Source organism: Quercus lobata, chromosome 10 (assembly GCF_001633185.2).
Source record: "Quercus lobata isolate SW786 chromosome 10, ValleyOak3.0 Primary Assembly, whole genome shotgun sequence".
In the NCBI taxonomy this organism is placed as follows: domain Eukaryota; kingdom Viridiplantae; phylum Streptophyta; class Magnoliopsida; order Fagales; family Fagaceae; genus Quercus; species Quercus lobata.
The window spans coordinates 12,875,126-12,894,897 of NC_044913.1; the positions used below are offsets into that span (position 1 = coordinate 12,875,126).

The 19,772-nt window shown below is 36.4% G+C and overlaps 1 protein-coding gene across 1 annotated transcript; it reads left to right on the forward strand.

The window, feature by feature from the left end:
* The first annotated feature begins 6,772 nt into the window (after positions 1-6,772).
* On the forward strand, positions 6,773-16,196 carry LOC115963938. The gene is made up of 5 exons (XM_031083185.1): positions 6,773-6,838; positions 6,942-7,016; positions 8,341-8,421; positions 11,154-11,177; positions 15,413-16,196. The coding sequence occupies exon 5, from the start codon at positions 15,558-15,560 to the stop codon at positions 15,954-15,956; it is 399 nt and encodes a 132-aa protein (XP_030939045.1). The 5' UTR covers positions 6,773-6,838; positions 6,942-7,016; positions 8,341-8,421; positions 11,154-11,177; positions 15,413-15,557; the 3' UTR covers positions 15,957-16,196.
* The last annotated feature ends 3,576 nt before the right edge of the window (positions 16,197-19,772 follow it).

A 19,772-nucleotide genomic window follows, 5' to 3' on the forward strand; every position in this document is an offset into this window, starting at 1 on the left:
CATGCTTCCTTTGCCCGTACCTCACTATCTGGAGTTTCAGGAGGACACGGCGCCTTTGTGGCGGAGAGAGTTCCTTTGCCCCAATCCTCGCCTCAAACATGATGTACTAGGAGAAAAGACTGAAGGGTTTGTGTGAAAGTAAAGCAACTTTCTCTCCTATTTATTTAAAAGATAAGGTGGTGGCATTTAATTCACGCAGCGTCCCAAGGAACGCTACAGACAAAACGTCTCTGGCTCGATTTCCAATGCCGTCTGCAAACCTGAGATTAAAGGAGTCTCGCGAAGGCGCACCTCGAACACTAGGACACCAAAAAGTACCGCGTGACCAAAGACTACAGAAATGCCTCTTAATTTGTGGGCTTAGTAAAATCGTGGCCCAGGCCCGTTCTGCATGGGGGTCCTCGGACTACGGCCCACGCCGGGGAATAACCGTTGCCGAGGACAACCTCCTGCTCGGCAACTTATGAGATACCTGAGGAAAGGGATAAACTGAACCAAGGTCTTGTATGGTCCTCGGACTCAAGCCTATGGGAAAACCAAGTACAAAAATTATAATTATTACAAGTTTTGGACAGAACCAAGGTCTTGTATGGTCCTCGGACCCAAGCCAATGGGGAAACCAAATACTTGGATAAGAAAAGGTTTGAATTTCGTAAGATGGGCTACTTGATAAAAATGTCAGGTCACTTCATCCACGGCTTAAACACCATAAAAGGTTAAGACCAACAAAGGTGTAAGGAAGGTGGTGGAACACCCCAGCATTCAGTCGTCTAAGAAGGCTGTTCATTTGGTGGGTGATATATCTTCAAATGGTTATTCCTTACACGACATCAAGCCTTCGTTTTTCTCCTCGGCTAGCATGGGGTAAGTATTACTTTTCACTGGTCGGCCTTATTGTGCCAAGCACTTCTACTAAAGTTATGGCGACATCTTTTTATTATCAAGTATTTTGGTCTTAGTCGTCATTGATTTAGATGCTATATTATTGTGCCGAGCAGCGCTTGCAAATTTATAAAAACATAGAGACATAACATGCGAAATGAGATAAACAACAATTTTTATTAATATGAAAAATTATTACAACATACAAAAAGGGGCTCAAACGAGCCTATACAAAATGTGAACTGCCTAAGCAACAATTACATCCGTAGTACAGATAAGTAAACTGTCAGGCGTCTTTTAAACTCATCTTCAAAGTCTCTCCAATCTCTGCCTCAATACTGCTCATATTACGATAAGAACCTTTTTTGGGAAAAAATGAAGGAGAAAGAAATAGTAAGGAAGAAATCAATGAAGAAGATGGAGGAGATGAATGAAGAAGATGGAGGACATGAGTAAAGAAGGAGGAGAAGAAGAGAGAAGAGATGAAAAGAAAGAAAAAGGAGCAAAAGAGGGAGAAGTGAAAGCACCAGGATGGATCTGGTGCTGGGAAGACTAAGAAAAGGAGGCGGAGGATAGCACCAGTGAAGGAAGAGAGGAAGAAGTAGAGACACTAAGTCCCTGCCTCGATCCTGACTCCCAACGCACTGGAGCCATACTAGGTATGCTCATAGGAGAGCGGTTGGTACTGATGATGGGTGTTCTCGACTCAGTCACGCCGAAAATTTGACGTGATAAGTCCCTGCTTCGGATTTTGACTGAAAGAAGGGTGAGGTTGATTTTGAGTCTTCGCCATCCCTGTCCCGATCAAGCCATAATGAACTTTATTGGAACGTGGCGTTTATGGGAGGGGTTTGGCTCCTGCATCACCTGTTGTTATGGTAAAGTGTATCACGATTTAGTGTATAAACCAGTGGGTAAAATGAACCCTAGGGGAGGCCAAGTATTTCAAATCTCAGAAGGATGAAAAGGGATTCTTTACAAAAATAATAACCTCCTCCCTTCCTTCTTATACAGAGGGTGGAGCGGGAGACATTTAATAGGTTCAGATCTCCAAAGGAATCTGCCAACACAAACATGCCGGTTCCGTTTCTCCACCCCATTAAAACAAACCGCCGAATTAAAGTAGTCTCGTAAATAGTGGCCATTAAAAGCGCGTTTTGAATACCCAAACGATAAGAACGCATCAAGCGCGAAATCAGAAAACTGTCTCATAGACCGGTGCATTTCTTGAGGAGATGAAGAGCCGCCAGCATTATTAAATAGGCCGAGTTGATTGGGCCGTAGGAAGAGGTTCGGCATCACCAAAACCCCCCTTTCCAACCAAGAGGTTGGACAGCCGGATTTTGAGGGGCTATTGTGGGGCCCAAATGATTTATGGGCCAGGCCCATCTACCCGGAGAGAATCCAGAGGCCCAAGCCGAGGAGGGCTATGGCCCAAACTCGACAAGATAGCTTTTGGATACCGCCGAGGGCAGTTCAGTCCTCGGCAGACCCAAAATACCCTCAGAAAGAAGGGTAAAAACGGTATAAGACTGAAACTTGGAAGAAAGATCTAAAATATCCAGGGAAAGCTGTTGTTACTGCCATTTAATGCTCTGAACCTGACAGAACCGCATTCTTTGGCTTTTACAACCACCCCCAACGACTTTGGGTATGGACTGATGGGACAAGTATCAGCCTTGGAAAGATTGACCCTATACGTGGATGAAGGATAATGGATGCAGGCGAGTATAAAAGGAAAAATAAGTAACCTAAAAAAGGGGCTGGGAAAAATGGCCAAAAACCAGAGCCTCCCAGCCCACCTCCAGGAGAAAGACTCCAGGGTTGAAGGAAAACTTAACCTTGTATGAACACCACGAAAAGCCCACCGCCTGTCGATCAAGGCCTAGCCTTCCAAACCCACGCTCTACAAATGATATTGTTAGAGCCTTTTCACGTGCGAACCCGACACTGTTACGGTCCGCCACGAATCGTGTCCTTACATTAACAAAATATTAAAATTAATAACTATCAATAGTATTTAAATTATATATATATATATATATGAATTATATTATGCATTTTATTGTATATTTTTAAGTGTATCCATGTATATGCATGAAGTTACAAGTTAGTGTATAACCCAAGACAATTGGCTGTTCGTTGACATTGTTGTTGAGAGGTTTATAGGGAAGAGGACCACAAAACTCTCTTCGCAACTTCTTGCCATAATTACAATTGTGATGTGATTGGGTATGAAAAGTGGAGAAAAAGTTGTAGGTTTATAAGAAAATAACAGGTAGCCAATCACAGTCCGCCATATAAAATAGTTATGATAAAAATTGTGACTTTTTATGTGATACTAAAATTAGTCAACTATCCGTGAACAAGCGGCCAGGAGGTAACAAGAATCCATTTCCTCATAGTAATTTGTTTGGGAAGTTTAAATCAGTGAACAAGCCAGGAGAAAGTTTTGTATGGTAGTAGACAGTGGATAATGATGCTCATTTTAAATCCATTGTTGATGGGATGATGTACATACAAGATGAAAATATTGTTCATGTTTAAAACATGACACCATGAGAGTGGACTTGAAAAAATGGATGGAAGAGAAAAAGTTATTGGAAGTGAGTAAATGCATAGAGGGGAAACAAAAATAAAATAATAATGACAGAAATACCATTTTCGTACTTACATTTTTACCTAATTTCTATTTTGGTCTTAATTTTTTTTACCGCTTTTAGTCCTCAAAATAAAAATTTGTTCCGTTTTGTCCCTATCGTTGTCTCACTAATGAAAAATAACCTATGTAACAAACGAAGTCCATGTTGGCACACAATATACTAATATGACTATTAAAATAATAATAATAAATGTTACGTCAATAACCAATTAAAAAAAAATTTTAATTTATCAATTTTAACCAAAAAAAAAAGAAAAAATAAAATTAAAATCTAAAAAATACATCAATTTAGATTTGTCTTCATCTTCAACAAGGACGTACACTAAAAGGCCACAAACCCAGATTTTAAATATAAGAACACATACCCAGATTTTCTAGTACTTTCTTACCCTTTCTTGTCAACCAAACACAAAGACACGAACTGATCTCCAAGCAAGAACACAAACACAAACCCAGCAGCAGATACAAACCGATGATGGTGAGAGACAGAGTAAACAATGATTCAGTTATGAGACATAACTGTCATAAGGCAGAGATAACGGTAAAGAATAAAAAGACAAATAATGAGAATAAAACATAGTTGTGTCAATAATGAACTCACAGGGAACGGGAGAAAAGAACAACGATGAAAGCACAATAAGACAAGAAACAAACGAAACAAAAACGGCAAAAGAGAGTACAAACCCAGTGACGATTTTTCAGCAAAAGCCAAATTCGCAAAAGAACAACAATGAACGCACAATAAGACAAGAAACAAACGAAACAAAGAAAAATAAAAATGTACTAACCCATGACGGTTTATCAGCAAAAGCCAAATCCGCACTCACCCCTCCCACATTAGTTGGAGAGATCAGGTTGTGTGCCTGTTAAGAATCAAGAAAACTTTCTAAATACAAAGCTCCAATCTTTATTTCTCTGTGAGTGTAAAAACTACAAACTATTCGTCAGCTTGATCAGTGCGGCGAAGGTGGCGAGATAATCCGCAACACAGTAATTTTTTTCAAAACAAACCGTACATAATGACCCACTAACCTGAAATTTTTTTTTTTCCTTGGAGCCATTTGGGAATACATCATTTAATGCTTATTGCACACACGTAGTTAGCACACGTCTATCAAAATCGTCGTGTGACGTGGCAGACACCCAGAAGTAATACTCAGCGCACCCGTGGGAAAAGAGAGAGAATCAGCGAAACACAAAAGTGAAGAGAGAGAACCGGCCATGAATAAGTGAATTATTGGTGATTCAGCAAAACAAAAAGTATAATTGGTGGGTTATTCTAAAAAATAAAAATAAAATAATTGGTGGTTCTGGATGCCTAAGAAAAAGCATATGTTTGGGTGGGATAGTGGATTTGACACTTTGACTATCGGGGTAGAAAAGCTTAAAACAGTGCAAGACCCCAGGAAGTTGCAAGGAAATTCCCTTGCAATTGACTTTATAGTTTGCTTTTTCTCCCACGTACTGTAATATATTATGTATAGATCATAGAGCTTCAGTTTAGATTCATAAGAACGGAGGAGTGCAACTGCACTTTGAACCCAAAGGATGGCTGGAAGAAGCTGGGACTCAGAGAGTAATACTCTTCGCAATGCTCATAATGAAAGGTTAGTACTCTAAATGTATTCATATCTTTTCTAGTAGTTTTCATTCAATGAGTTAAGTTTTATCATGTTCACACCTACCACCATGCTGAAAGTGTAGCCATTGGCCAAAAGAACAAGCTCTGGTTACTTCTTGTCAACCTAGCTAGCCTCTGGTCTGTTACCGCGTTGCTGGAGGATTTCGGTTTCAATGGGACACCCCAATGCGGAATCCATGTACAATTTGCAACGTCGGTAGACAAAAGAACAATCTCTAGTAACGTCTATTTAAAAGCTTGAGCTTATTTATCCCGTGGATTTAAGCTTGAGCTTATTTAGCTCGAGGATTTTGATGACGTTGGAGTCAAAACCAGAGGTTTGGCGGGTATATTTAGCTCCCATAGAGGGACGTTGTTTTTTTTTGTTTTGTTTTTGTTTTTTAAAGAACCTTCTTGATCATCTAATCACGTGGATAAACGTTTTGCCGTGACTCTCCGATGAATTTTCCGCTAATTTTCACTGATTTAGGCATTTGATACCGCACAGCGAGAACTGGACTGAAATTGCAGACTTGAAGGATCTCCTGGCAAAACATGAAGATTTCGGACCAGCACCTGTTGGGATTAATGTTGTGATTATGAGTTGTTAGGAAGAGAGGAATTAGTATTTTGGTCATAGAGAAGCACAGAGGAGAGCATACTAGCATAGGTAATGAGTTTGAAAGGTTTTTTTTTTGTATGGAAAGAACATTTTCTATTTGGTGTGAGAGCAGCACGAGCAACTAACATAGTAACAGGTTATATATTGCTCTGTTTCTATTTCATCTCATTGCTACGTTTGTTTATAGAGCTGCAGCAGCAGCTGTTCCGATCGGTTTTGGAAATACAAGACTTAATTCTGAAGTTTTTGTTAAAATTGCAGCGGCAGCAGCGGCGGCTGCGACAGCAACGGCGGCTGTTCCGATGGGTTTTGGAAATACAAGATGTAGTTCAGAAGTTTTTGTTAAAATTGTGTGATTAAATAATTAAATTTATTATATTTTAATAATTTAAAATTTTGAAATAATTGATAATTTAATATGATATCAAAGTGGGAGATTAGTCTAAGTGCAACTAGTTCTTTAATGATCATGGGATTTATCTTAGCCACCATGTTTTGTCAGTTCGATAATTTGCCAAAATCTGCCGATGCGCACCCGGTTTTTCTTGAAGAAAAAAGATACAATGTCACGAGGAAAACCGCTTACAATGCTGTCTTTACAGATTCGTGTAGTTACCATCGCTGATTTTCCTCTCTTTGGCCTCGTCAGAGAAGGGCTTTCCCAAGGCTAAGGGACGTGCTCCTTTTTTTTGTTTTTTTTTTTTCCTGCACGTCGTTTTGAATAAATAGTGATATGGCAACGTAGTTGTAACTCGCTAGTTATCTGATATGTAGGTACCACTTGCCACATCACTGTATATATATATATTTTTTTGAGAAGCACTTTATATATATTTAATTTTTTATAAAATAATTGATGGGTATGTATACGGCAGAGGACAGCAGCAGATTTGTTAGTTATCTAAATACTTTATCCCCTTTTGGGCATAATATCCAGTTATTTCAAATTAGGGATTTTTTGAAATCAGTTCAGCGAAGAATGACGCCCCTTCTTCGCAAAAAACTTAACCCTAACCAAAACTATTCGTATCATAGCCCTCTCCTCCACCAGGTTCAATCCCTCTATTTCTTTTGTTTTTTCAATTTACAAATTTGATTGTTACTTAAATCTGTTTGAACCTGATTTTCTTTCGTCATTTTAATTTCCTTTTCAGCTCAAGTGCGGCTGTGAGGTTAGTGATCAGATTAAAAGTTTTGATTTTGAAAGCTGCTTACGGCCGATTGAACAGGTTTGGAATAAAGGCTCAATCTCTCTATTCTATATATATTTTTTCAAATTCAATTATTAATTGTGTTATATTAGTGATAATGCATTTAGATTAAGGATTGTAATGATGTGAAAAAAAAAAAAAAAAAATTCATGTCTGAAGCTGCTAATAGCATCTGCAGAATTTTGCTCAAGCAAGCTTGTCAAATCTGTCTTAATTCACGTGCCAATTCAGATTGAAGTTAGGGGAATTTACTTTAGGCAGAAATTGATGAGAGAGTGGGCTGTGGTAACAAAAGAGAAGGTTGGGGATTTTATGTAGGTGTATTGAGCTTAAAGAAGAAAAACAAAACAGAGAGAGAGAGAAGTTGGGTTTTGGTGTGGGGCTGAGCTTGTGAAGCTGAGTGTTGAGGAGAGCCTTAGTGTTTGGTAGAGAGCCATTTTTGTAGAAAGCAAGAAGAAAGAGTTTCTTGTTCAGGTGCTCACAAGCCAAAAGTAAAATGAAGATAAGAGCTTTTATTGAGATCCTTTGCAGTTTGAAAATCAACAAGAGTGAGCCATTATTTTCTATCTTGTGCCTTTTTTTCTGTATCACCATGATATACCAAGATCATTAAAATAAACCGTGCTCATTGCTTCATTGAAAATATACCCCTTTGATTCTCAAAAAAAAAAAAAAAAAAAAAAATTACCCCTTTCATTAATCCACTCATATTTCTGTCCCATTGTGAGCAAGTGGGAGGTTGAAACCACAGAGCCAAAGTCCAGTGAGATTCACTTAGAAAACCTTCAAGAGGTTCTTGGAGTGCCAGAGGTTCTGGTTCAAAGGAGATCACCAGAAAAGGGTTCTAGAGGTTCTGGGGCTGATGTGGCAGGAAGGCAAGCCGGGCACTTGCAGAGGTTTCATAGGTCTAGGCTATAAAGGTTTTGTGAGTCATTGACCTTGTTACTATTTTCTCTTTAGTGATTTTCGATCAGATTGTCTTTGTCTCCATAGTGATTTTTCCATTGGAAAGGTTTTCCTTTGGTTTTCCATTTCATGACCATTCCCCGTGTCACAATATTTTTACATATTTGGTTTATTATCTATGGTGTCTGTGCATATATATATATATATATATATATATAATCTGCTGAGCATATTATGTATATATATATTGAATATAAACTGGGTTTTTATTTATTTATTATTTTTTTTATACTGTGTGATTTATAGCCATTATTTATTGCATATTGTTAATTACCAAGGGGTCTAATCCTTAAATCTGATGTAGGATTTTTTTTCAACTTGGATCAGTTTTTGTTTAACAAATAATTTTTTGTCTTGTTTTGTTTTTTTCTATCAGTTTCAACCCAAATGCAACAGTGAATTTAGTGATCAGACTGAAGGATTCAATTTTGAATGCTCTTGATTACCTGTTGAACAGGTATGAGTTCTTGTGTAGATATGCTTACGTATGTACATATGTGTGCTTGTATAGCTGATTGAACTTGGGGGTTAGCTTCTGAATATGTATGGGGGAATTTTTTAAAAAAAAATAAGTAATTGAACTTCATTAAAAAACTTTACAAAACGTGTACGGGCAGTATACTATGGGTAAAAGATGCAAAAAGAAAAACAAGAAACTTAGAATGAAAAGATCAAAGTCCTTGTATCAAGGACAAAGGTATAAAGAATCTAGGAACTCCATCAAATAGTACGTAGAAAGAGTAAGAGACTATGATGCCCACTCAAATAGAGTCTTCAAAAAGAGAAACCTGAGATTTGGAAAAGATAGCTCCCTTCCCTCAAACGTATGTCAATTTCGTTTCCTCCAAATAAACCACATAAAACATGCCGGAACTGCCCTCCAAACTTTCATGTATCTTTGAATTCCCTTTTCTCCACCCCAGGATTCCAGCATGGTGTCAACAGAATTTGGCATAACCCAATCAATCCCAACTAGGGTTGTTCATGCTTGGATCCAACCTGACAGAATCAACCAACACCACACTGCTTGAACCGCTCAACAGGGCTGCCAACAGTGAATGGGGGCAGTGGTCGGAGGGGAGTGTGGCTTTCTGACGTCATCCAGCACAGTTATCGGCCGCGAATCTGCTATTCCAACGATACTGAACCAACTGACTATATATATATAGATTGATTTTTTCTATCAATTTCTCATATTGATTTTTTCTGTGACCTTCCCTAAATCTGTGATTTCATGTAGCCAGATTTGTTCCATTCCATCTCTCTCTCACTGAGTCACTGTCATGTTACAACCCACCATTAGATGTACTTCTTTTCAAGTTCTCAACCTAGATCGGGACCAACAAGGTAAGACCTAATGTCGGTTTGATCTGTTGTGGGGTTTGAGGTCTAGATCCTGAGTTTGGGTGTTTAGATCTAATGAGGGTTTGATCTGTGTATTTGAGATCAAAGCATGAAGGTGAGTTTAGATCCACCCCTCTTCCAGAGATTGTTTATTGTCAAAATTTTACCTTAAGGCCACCTGCCAAACAAAGAAAGAAACTCTAGGATGGGAGAAAGGCTTCTATATGCACTTTCAAGGAAACTGGGAGGTAGCCTCAGCGCTTCGTTAAAGGACCCTATAATAGCTCTTTGTCCAAAATCCTTCTTTGGGTGAAGGAAACCAAATTGATTTATCACTAGCATTAGGAGTGACCTGTGCATCATACAAATCATCCAAGAATAGAGCCATTGACTCCCAACTCCCAGTCTTGTGCCTCTCTAGTAAACCCAGGATTCCAATACACCTTATCATTTACCCACTCCAAATAATCGGAAACCTGGGCATATCTCTATCTCTGGCAAACCTGAACAATTCCTGATAGCAGTCTTGAAAAGTACCCCTGCCATCCAATGTTGTTTCTAAAACAGATTTTGGGACCCAACTCCTACCTCAAACCAAATGAAAGATGCAAAACGGTCCCAACCCATCCTGATGTGTTGCCAAAGCCCCACCCATGTGGCTCCATACCGCTCCAGAGTATTATTCACATCTCTTTGTTCCATATTTGCTATCAATGACCTTCCTTCATAAAGATTCCATATCCAATCCATATCACCACAAACTCTTACCTAGTAAAGCATGATTAAAACTCAGCAACTTTCTAACGTCCAATCCCCCTTGTCTAATCAGTCTGCACACACTGGAACAATCAATCAAATGGACATTATGCTCTCCATGAAGCCCCCCCTCCCCCACAAGAAGTCCCTCAAAAGTCTTCTCCAATTTATTGGCTACATTGATTGGAATTGGGAAAAGAGAGAAAATAGGGAGGAAGACTAGATAGTGTTCTCTTGATTAAAGTTAGACAACCACCCTTCGAAAGATAAAAGGAAAAATTTTGGTTTCAAACATGTTTGGAGCTATCTTTTTCTTACCCATTATGTGGCGATTGAAGAGGCCATTAATGTGTAATTTTAGTCACATGGCTTTGTTAATGAGTTATGTGACTTGTTTTAATAATACATATGAATAGTCTTATAAATTACCATAATAGGTTGGAAAAAATAGCTTCATACATGTTTGGAGCCAAAATTTGTTCAAAGATAAAAGTCTTCTTCCAACCCGCCAGCCTCTTCTCCATCTTCTCTATAATCCCATCCCAGATGTAGGATTTGTAAGGAGCCCTTAATGGCAGACCCAAATAATTAATTGGAAGAAAGCGGTCTTACAACCCAAAATCCCAGCCAAGCTATTGATATTATTAGTATGTAATTTTTAAATTATTGGTTGAATTTGGAAGTCATGTTTATTATAGACTCTCCATTTTTTGCTTTTTTTTTTTTTCTTGAAGAAGGGGGATGTTCATTTTCATTTTGCATTTTATTTATATGAATGTTTCTTTATTATTGGTTAATTTATGGTGTGTGTTAGTTTTAGAGTGAACCTTTCTTTTAGGGGTTGGATTTTTCTGCTTCTTTTTTTTTTGCTTAGAAAAGAGGAAATGAGCTATTACATTCACTATTAATGCTGCTTTGATTTAGTATATAAATTTAAAGCAGAAAAAATTAATTTTTATATTTCAAATCCCAGGGGTAAGGGGGTGTGTGCTATTCTGTTTGGTTGTTTTTGTTCTTGTTTCAAGATTCAAGAAAAGAGGTGTCCATTATTGTTTATGGGGCAGAATCTGATTAGTGTAAAAATTGCAGGAAAGGGGACAAGGGACTATTAAGGTATGCCCCTTGGATTGTTCTTTACCGGCATGGTTACATGTATCCATGGATTCTGGGTTTCTATTAGAATAGACAAAGGCAAAGGTGGCCAATGATAAAAGCAATTTGTGCATCCAACAAAAACGTTGTGGGTATGAGACGGAAAAAACAGAGGAAGAAAGAGATGGGTTTAATTCCTCTTATCCTTTGTGGTGCAGATGTTAATCAAATCCACCATTTGAGGTGTATTTTGCTATGTTTGAGGTCATTTCTAGACTCAGAATTAATTTGGCCAAATATGAGATAGTGTCTGTAGGGGTGATCACAGAAAAGAAGTGCTGTTAACTTTGGGATGTAAAGTCTCCCAAATGAAACATTTGGGATTCCCCTTGTCTTGGGGCAGCAAGGCTTTGTAAAACCATATGATGTAATGACTCTTTTGTTTCTTCATTTGTGGCAGCAATGATGATAGTGATACACCCACCAATTCAATTGACCCATTAAACTTTTCAGGAATGACAAAATCAATATCTTGAAAAGTTGGTGCAGGCAATAGAACCTTGCTTAGGCAGGCAACATGAACTTGGGAATAAGATGCTTCGAGTGTTATAGTCATCCCTTCTGCCTTGTAATTTTGATACACTGCCTTTTCAATCTCAACTACTTCATCAACAGTTACCATCTCTTTCGAGTCTTGTTGCATTATTTCAAGGTTCCTTTGATCACTTGCATCTATATTCAACTCTGCATCTCCTATGTTGCTCACTAGACAACTTGTACCTTTAACAAACTCAGCATCTCCTATGTTGCTCACTAGACAACTTGTCCCTTTAACAAAGTCAGTAGAGTAGTCATCCATAGGACGTAATGGCTTTGACAAATCTTTCAAAGAGAAATCAGTGCAATCTTTGGACAAGTTTGCTGGAATTTGAGGCACTTCTATAGGCTGATCAGCTGTTGTTTTGGGGGCTTCTGTTTCTACAACAGAAATTTTAGCTTCTGTTTCTTTGCCTTCAATGACTTTTGGCTTCAATCCTTTAAATTTATTCATCTCGGCTAAGGTCATAGGTTTCAAAACAACCCCCTTCTCACCAACCATTTGAGCGTAGGTGTTTTCTATCCCATTATGTTGGACATTTTGATCAAAGAGCCAAGGTTGACCAAGAAGGATATATATAACTAGCATAGGAATTAAATCACACACGATAGAATCACTATAAATACCACAAGAAAAAGAAATAAGGCATCTATGAGTTACTGGAATAGAAGTTTGTCTATCCAAGCCACTTTATATAGTTGAGGATGAGGTTCAACCGGAAGCTTAAGTCGTATAATCGTGGTCCATGGAAGATGACACAACATTCATGCAACTTCCTCCATCAATAATAATGATGTAGGACAAGGGGGAACAAGGTAATCTGATTTAGAACACCAGGGCAGATCTGGTATAGCTTGGGTTTTGAAGAATTATGGCTAGGTTTTGGTGGGGAGTAGGCTATAAAACAATAGGGATTATAGGGTTTTCAAAGGGGACAAGGATTAATAGGGTTTGAGAATGAAAACAAAGGTGAAAATCAAGATTTGGGTTACTGTGAATAGTAATGTGTACAGTAACCGTGAATAGTAAACTTAAAGAAAATAGATAAATTTTAGGAATCACACCTAGACTTCCTAAACATCACATCTCGGAGAAGGTTGCATCACACAAACCATAAAAGAAAGCTTCATAGCTCTTAAATTCTGAAAACATTCATTAATCTCCTCGATAGAAAACACCACAACTCTTTAAATAGAAGACTAAGCCTAATCCTAGTAAAACTAGGAAACCTAATCCTAATCCTAGTGAAACTAGGATTTCTTAAAAACCTAATAAGACTTGGACTTGGACTCCTTGGGCTTTAATACTGAACCTAAATTAAATAACTAAACTTAAATAAAACTAAAATAAAATCCAATAGACTAATTACACGGCCCATTCCATGAGCATAAAATTACTAAAATACCCCTAACACTTAAAACTAATTAAAAGTCTTAAGATGCCTTTTATATATCTGCAATGGTTGCTACCATGGTCCTCCATCAAATAAGCCTTTTTGCTTGGTTTCCACAACGAATCAACATTTGAAAAATTGAAGTTCTCCTCCAATCCTCTTCCTCTGCTTTAGGGGCTGTTAAAATATGTCTTACTATAGAAACAAGAGAAGTATCCTCCTCATCCTCTTCCAAGTCATCTATAGCAAAAGCTCCATAATCAAATGCATCATCCTTATGGTCTTCATCTTGCTCACAATCAATCAATTTTCCCCTAAACGATCTCCCTAATTGTGTAGACATGTTGCAAAACCTCGCTCTGATACAAAACTGACGTAGAATAAGGGGGAACAACAAAATCTGCTCTAGAACTCTTGGGGCAGATCTGGTAACACTTTTGAGGGTTTAGGGTTAGGTTTTTGGTGGGAAATAGGCTAGAAAATAAGAGGGATAATAGGATTTCTAAAGGGGACAAGGATTAGAAGAGTTTGGGAATGAAAACAAAAGTGAAATTCAAGATTTGGGTTGTTGTGAACAGTAACCGTGAATGGTAAAATTAAAGAAAATAGATAAATTCTAGGAATCACACCTAGATTTCCTATGCATCACACCTCGGAGAAAGTTGGATCACACAAACCATAAAGAAAGCTTCGTAGCTCTTAAATTCTGAAAACATTCATCATTAACTACCTCAATAGAAATTACTACAGCTCTTTAAATAGAAGACTAATACCTAATCCTAGATGAATTAGGATTTCTTAAAACTCTAATAAAACTTGGACTTGGACTCCTTAGGATTTTACTACTAAGCTCAACTAAATAACCAAACTTAAAATAAAACTAAAGTAAGGCCCAATGGACTATAAGCATAGCCCATTCTTGAATATTATGAAATTACAAAATTGCCCTTGATACATAAAATCAAGTAAAATATTATAAATCCTTCTCACTGCCTCCTGCATCACCATGCTAGTCAGGTTTTTTGTTATGCTTGTTGGTTGAGATTTTGATTAGGCTTTATTTTATTTTACTTTTTTTTTTTTTTGGGAATTTTGATTAGGCTTTATACTCTATATCCTTGGATGTTGAATGATTTAACTTCTCTTCTTTTTTTTTTTCTTTTTTTATTATAAAAAGATCTCTTGTTTTTTTGATGGGCGGTTAATGATTTACTTTTGTTTGTTGTCAGATACTTTATAGAAATTTGGACTTTGTTTGATTGAAAGGTGTTTCTGACAAATATTTCTTAACATTTATTTATTAATATATTTTTGCTAAACATATATTTGTATCTTACACACTACAATAAATATATAAGACCTTAATGCTATGTTTGGAAGTTTGGAGGGAGAGGAGAGGAGAGGAGAGTAGAGGGGAATGATTATCCTCCACCTTATTTGGATGTTTTTAAAATTAAGTAAGGGAGAGGGGAATAATTAGCCTTTTTATAGTTTGAAATTTTGTTAATATGGTAAGGATAAATTTGGTAATTCATTTGGTTAAGCATTTCTATGCTCTACTTTTCCTCCAAATCTCTCCAATTTGGGGGAATTAAAAATGAGGGGTTAGAAGTAGTTAGAATCCCTTCAAACCCCTCCCCCTTAAAAAACATCCAAACAAAGTAATTTAACTTACTTTCCCTTCATCTACTCTACTCCTCTCTACTCTCCCTCCATCCAAACAAGCTATAAGTTTATTGAATGACTTTAATTAGTATAAACGCACCATTGCCCATGCACAAACACGTATAAAGAGGTAATTTTTTGAAATCGTGATTGGACAAATTGTCATTGATTTTTTTTCCTGTAGTAAGGATGAATAGAATAATATTGTTGGTGGCTTGTTTATCTCATGGGAGAGTTCTGGCCTTGGTGCGATGGCAAGTGATTTCTACCAAAAGCGATATGTCACAGGTTTGAGTCCTAAAATCAATCTTTTTAATACAAATTGGGGGTAAAGTTGCTTACCATGATGGTAGGACCTCTCCCTAACCCCACAAAATTAGGATTTTGTGTACTGGGTACAGCATTTTTGTTTGTTTGTCTGTTAGCGTTAAATTGCACTCATTTTAGTAGACTTGAAGAGAAACCTAATAAAGCTGAAGGTATTTGCTTTTTTATTGAGAAACTTTAGTGGATTTTGTAGGATTTTGATTTTATTTTGTTTGGAAGCAAAAGTAATATTAAAGCTTAAGGAAATTTAATTTTTTTTTTTGTACGTGCCAGTGATGACGCACTCGGTTTCTTCGAAGCATTTCATGTGCTTCTTGCCTTTCTCGTGGCATTTCTGACTGCGTTTATTGGTTTTCACTTCCAAGTTTCGGGCATCTCACCGCTTGAATCACATTTTGCCACCATCTTGATTCTCATCATGACTACAATTGTCTATAGCATCGCACATGTGGAGATAAAACTACCGCAAAACGCTCAGTACCTCCCAATATTCAAGCTCATTTGTTTGGTCTCTGGAATCGTTGCTTTGGAGCTACTTGTCGCAATAATCATTTGCCCCTTTTGGTTACTCATGGTTAATATATGTCCAATCCTAATTGTGGGAGTACTGCATCATTCCTACCAGCAAATCTACCAGTTTCTCTACTGCGCAGCTAATTTAGTACTCAATGCAGTACCTAGCTTGTTCCAAAAGATTTATCAGTTCGTTTATCAAATATATGACTGGCTCCTACAGATATTCAAATCAATTTATGTGGCAGCTTCTCAAGTCTTTTCTTCAAAGGAACAAGAAGACAATGATATTGAAATGGCATAAATTGTTTGACTAGATGTAAAATAAGCCACCAAAAAAAAAAAAAAAATTCCACTTATGCAGTTTTCCTTTTCCGGAAAGTTGACTCTATCCAAAGGTTAATTGTACTATATTCAGCATATGGTTTGTAGTTTGTGCCTAACTAATTTACATTTTGCTAAGGAGAAAGTTTGGTTACAAATTTTGTTGTAGTCAATGGTTACAATTCTCACTAATAAATTAGTATGACTATATATTTTAAAATCTAACAGCTAGATTGGATATTATTTATTTTTTTAACATGTATATCAAATTTTGTGTGAATTGGATATTATTTACTATTTGATCTATAAACTTATATACATTATTTTAGATTACAAAAACTTAAAATTTAAATATTTTATTGACGACATAACTATTGATTTTTAATTTTTTAGAAATTTGCAAGTATGGAAGATATAAAAAAAAAAAAAAAATGTTATTTAATGATAGATTTGTCAAAATTTACTTTTAAGAAAAAGATATTGAATGGAGTTGTACTTGTAACCATTAATTACAAATTAAGTTTGTAGTCAAATTTTACCTGTTTGCAAATTATCAATGACTAATTTTTAAGGTCTTAATGTTTTATGGAAACCAAGATTTCTTTCTTTCTTATTCCTTATTATTATTGTATTTTTACAACATCAAAAATACTAAATAGTGATGACTCAGCAAGATTGTCAGCAAGATTGTAAGACAGTAACGGAAACAAAACCAGACAGAAACTAGAAAATTTGTAGACGCTACATTTGATCCAACCACGTCAATATCACAAACAAAAAAGGGAGTAGAAGTAGCGTGCAAAGCTAGATCCCAAATTTGATGCTTACAAACCATTCAAAATTTGATAATATGAGCATTTTGATTGAAAATTTTTATTCTCAATTTTTTAAAGCAATAAAGAAAGTTTATTTGAGATTTTAATTGTACACTATGAGCTTGATGTACTAGAGCATCCACATTTTGCAACACAATTTGATAATTTTGTAAGAAAAAGAAATGAAAACAAGGGACTTGAATGGTGTTTAGTGCATTAAAAATGAAGATCAAAGGGTGTTAGTAAAAGTTTCAAATAAAAGAGAGATGGAAAAGTTATTTTGATAAACTTTTTAATGGAAACAGTGTGAAAGATTGCAGCGATTTGGGTAGCGCAATGGAGGATAGAAACTATAGTTTTGTTCCTAGAATTAGGATGGCTGAGGCAGAGAATGCATTGAAAAGGATGAAAATGGGAAAAACCATGAGTCTGGATGGAATTACCCCATTGAAGTTTAGAAGTGCTTGGGTGATTGGGTGATGTGGGTGTATTCTGGTAGACAAACATTTTCGATGAAATCTTAAGTGTAACAAAATGGCTAGTGAGTGAAGGAGAATTACTTTAATACCTATTTACAAAAACAAGAGGGATAGTCAAAATTGTAAAAATTGCCATGAAATTAAACTTATGAGCCAAGTTATGAAACTTTAAGAAAGGGTGATTGAACATTGGTTAAGATGGGAAACAACAATATTGGAGAACCAATTTGGTTTTATGTTAGGATGATCCACCATAGAAGCTATTTTCTTACTTAGATGTCAAATGGAAAAATATAGAGACATGAAATTTGGTTTTCATTGATCTTGAGAATACAAACGATAAGGTCCCTAAAGAGGTTATGTGGTGAGTTTTGAAGAAGAAAATAGAGAAAAATGCCTAGACACTCTCTAAACTTTAGGCTAGTGGCCATTACACCCCATATATTTTCACTATCGCCAATTTACTTCCTAAATTTTACATATGTTCCAAATTAGTATTAAAGTTTGGCGTTAAAAAACTAACAGATTAGTCACGTTAGACACATGAACATCAAAAATTATTTGAAACTTGTGGAGAGAAGAGACAGAAACTTGCGTTCAGTTGAGAGAGAGAGGATCTCCCTTAATCCAACAACATCTCTCAATCCCCGCTGGCCGCCGCCATGTAGCCGTTTGTGGTCCCAACAGAACCACAGTTCTTTGTTCAAGTTTACGCACATCTCCTCCTAGTTGTTAATAGAGTGACCAGCTGGCCTTGAACCCACGAACCGTGATTTCTCGCAGAAAATTAAACCCATGAACAACGATTTTTTGCAGAAAATTGAACCCACAAACGGCGAGACACAAATTTCAAGGGGACAAAGAAATCCAGCTCCTTCGAGACCAAAAAAGGCGAGATCAGTGGCAGGATTGAGGGATGGTGCGGTTGGATTGAGAGGGCTACCCTCTCTCTCTCTCTTTCTCGTAAATCTCTAACTGAACACAGGCTTCTCTCTCCTCTCCCCTGGTTTCAAATAATTTTTATGCCACTAGCTGTTAGTTTTTAACGTCAAACTAACTAAAGTACTAATTTGGTACATGTGCAAAGTTGAAGGTATAAATTAGCTAAAACAAAAATTTAAGGGGTGTAATGACCTCTATCTTAGAGTTCAAGGGGCTTCTAAACATTTTTCCCAGAAAATAGTTAATTTAAAGTGCGTTAAGTTGATTAAGAATATATATTACAGAGCACTAATTAGTGAAAGAACAAGTGGAGGAATCACAAATAAATTTCTTATCACTATAGGTTTGCATCAAGGATCAACATTAAGCCCATATCTCTTTGTACTAGTGATAGATGAGCTCACTAAATTGATTTAAGAGGAAGTCTCTTGGTGTATGCCTTTTGTAGATAATATAGTTTTAGCCAATGAAACTAGAAGTGGAGTTAATGTCAAGTTAAAAATTTGGCGAGACGCCCTAGAATCTAAAAGCTTTCGTTGAAGTAGGACTAAAATGAAGTACATGAAATGTAAGTTTGATAAAAGTAGAAACAGAGACGAATGTGCAATAAGACTTGATTGCCAAGAAATACTAAAGAGCGAGAGCTTTCGATATATTGGATCAATAATTCATAAAAATTGAAAGATTAAAGAGGATGTGAATTATAAGAAAAGAGTATGGTGGATGAGGTGGAGAAGTACATCAGGAGTATTGTGTGACAACAGAATACCTATTAAGTTGTAGGAAAAATTTTATAAGACTACCATATGATGCTCTATGGTATCGAATGTTGGCTAATTATCCATAAAATGAGTATAGCAAAAACAAAAATGTTAAAATAGATAAGCAAGAATACAGGAAGATGGAATTCAAAATAAGGAAATCCGTTTAAGGATAGGGGTAGCCCATATTGGTGTAAAAATGAGGAAGAGTTGTTTGAGATAATTTGGTTATGTTCAGAGGAGAGCAAATAATGAACCGATAAGAAAGAGCGAGTTAATTCAAGTTGAAGGAATAGAAAAAGTTAAAAGAAGACCAAAATATCATCAGTAGAAGTAATAAAAAAGGAAATGTTAAAAAGGGAAATAATAGAAAGCATGACTTTAGATATAATAAAGTGGAGGAAAAGAATTCGGGTGGCTGACCCAATCTACTCTATTGAAAATTCATAGCTAGCTCCAAATTCTTAGACTAAGGCTTTATTATTGTTGTATACAGGAAATAGTTAAGAAATTCACAATGAAGATGATACTTGATCAAACTTATTATATGAAAAATCATCCTTCAGCATAATTTTTTTGAAAAATGTTCAATTTAATTTTGTTTTTAAAAATTTATTGTATATGCTATAACAGACTAAACATCTTTTACGTATTAGATTTTAGGAAGATGATAAGTTCTCTTATATAATAATAATCTTGTGTGTGTATATATTTTAGGAAAAATGAAGCCACCCCATTTATTTCTCAATCATTAAAATTTCTCATGAATTCCACATACCAACTTCTCCCCTTCATCATG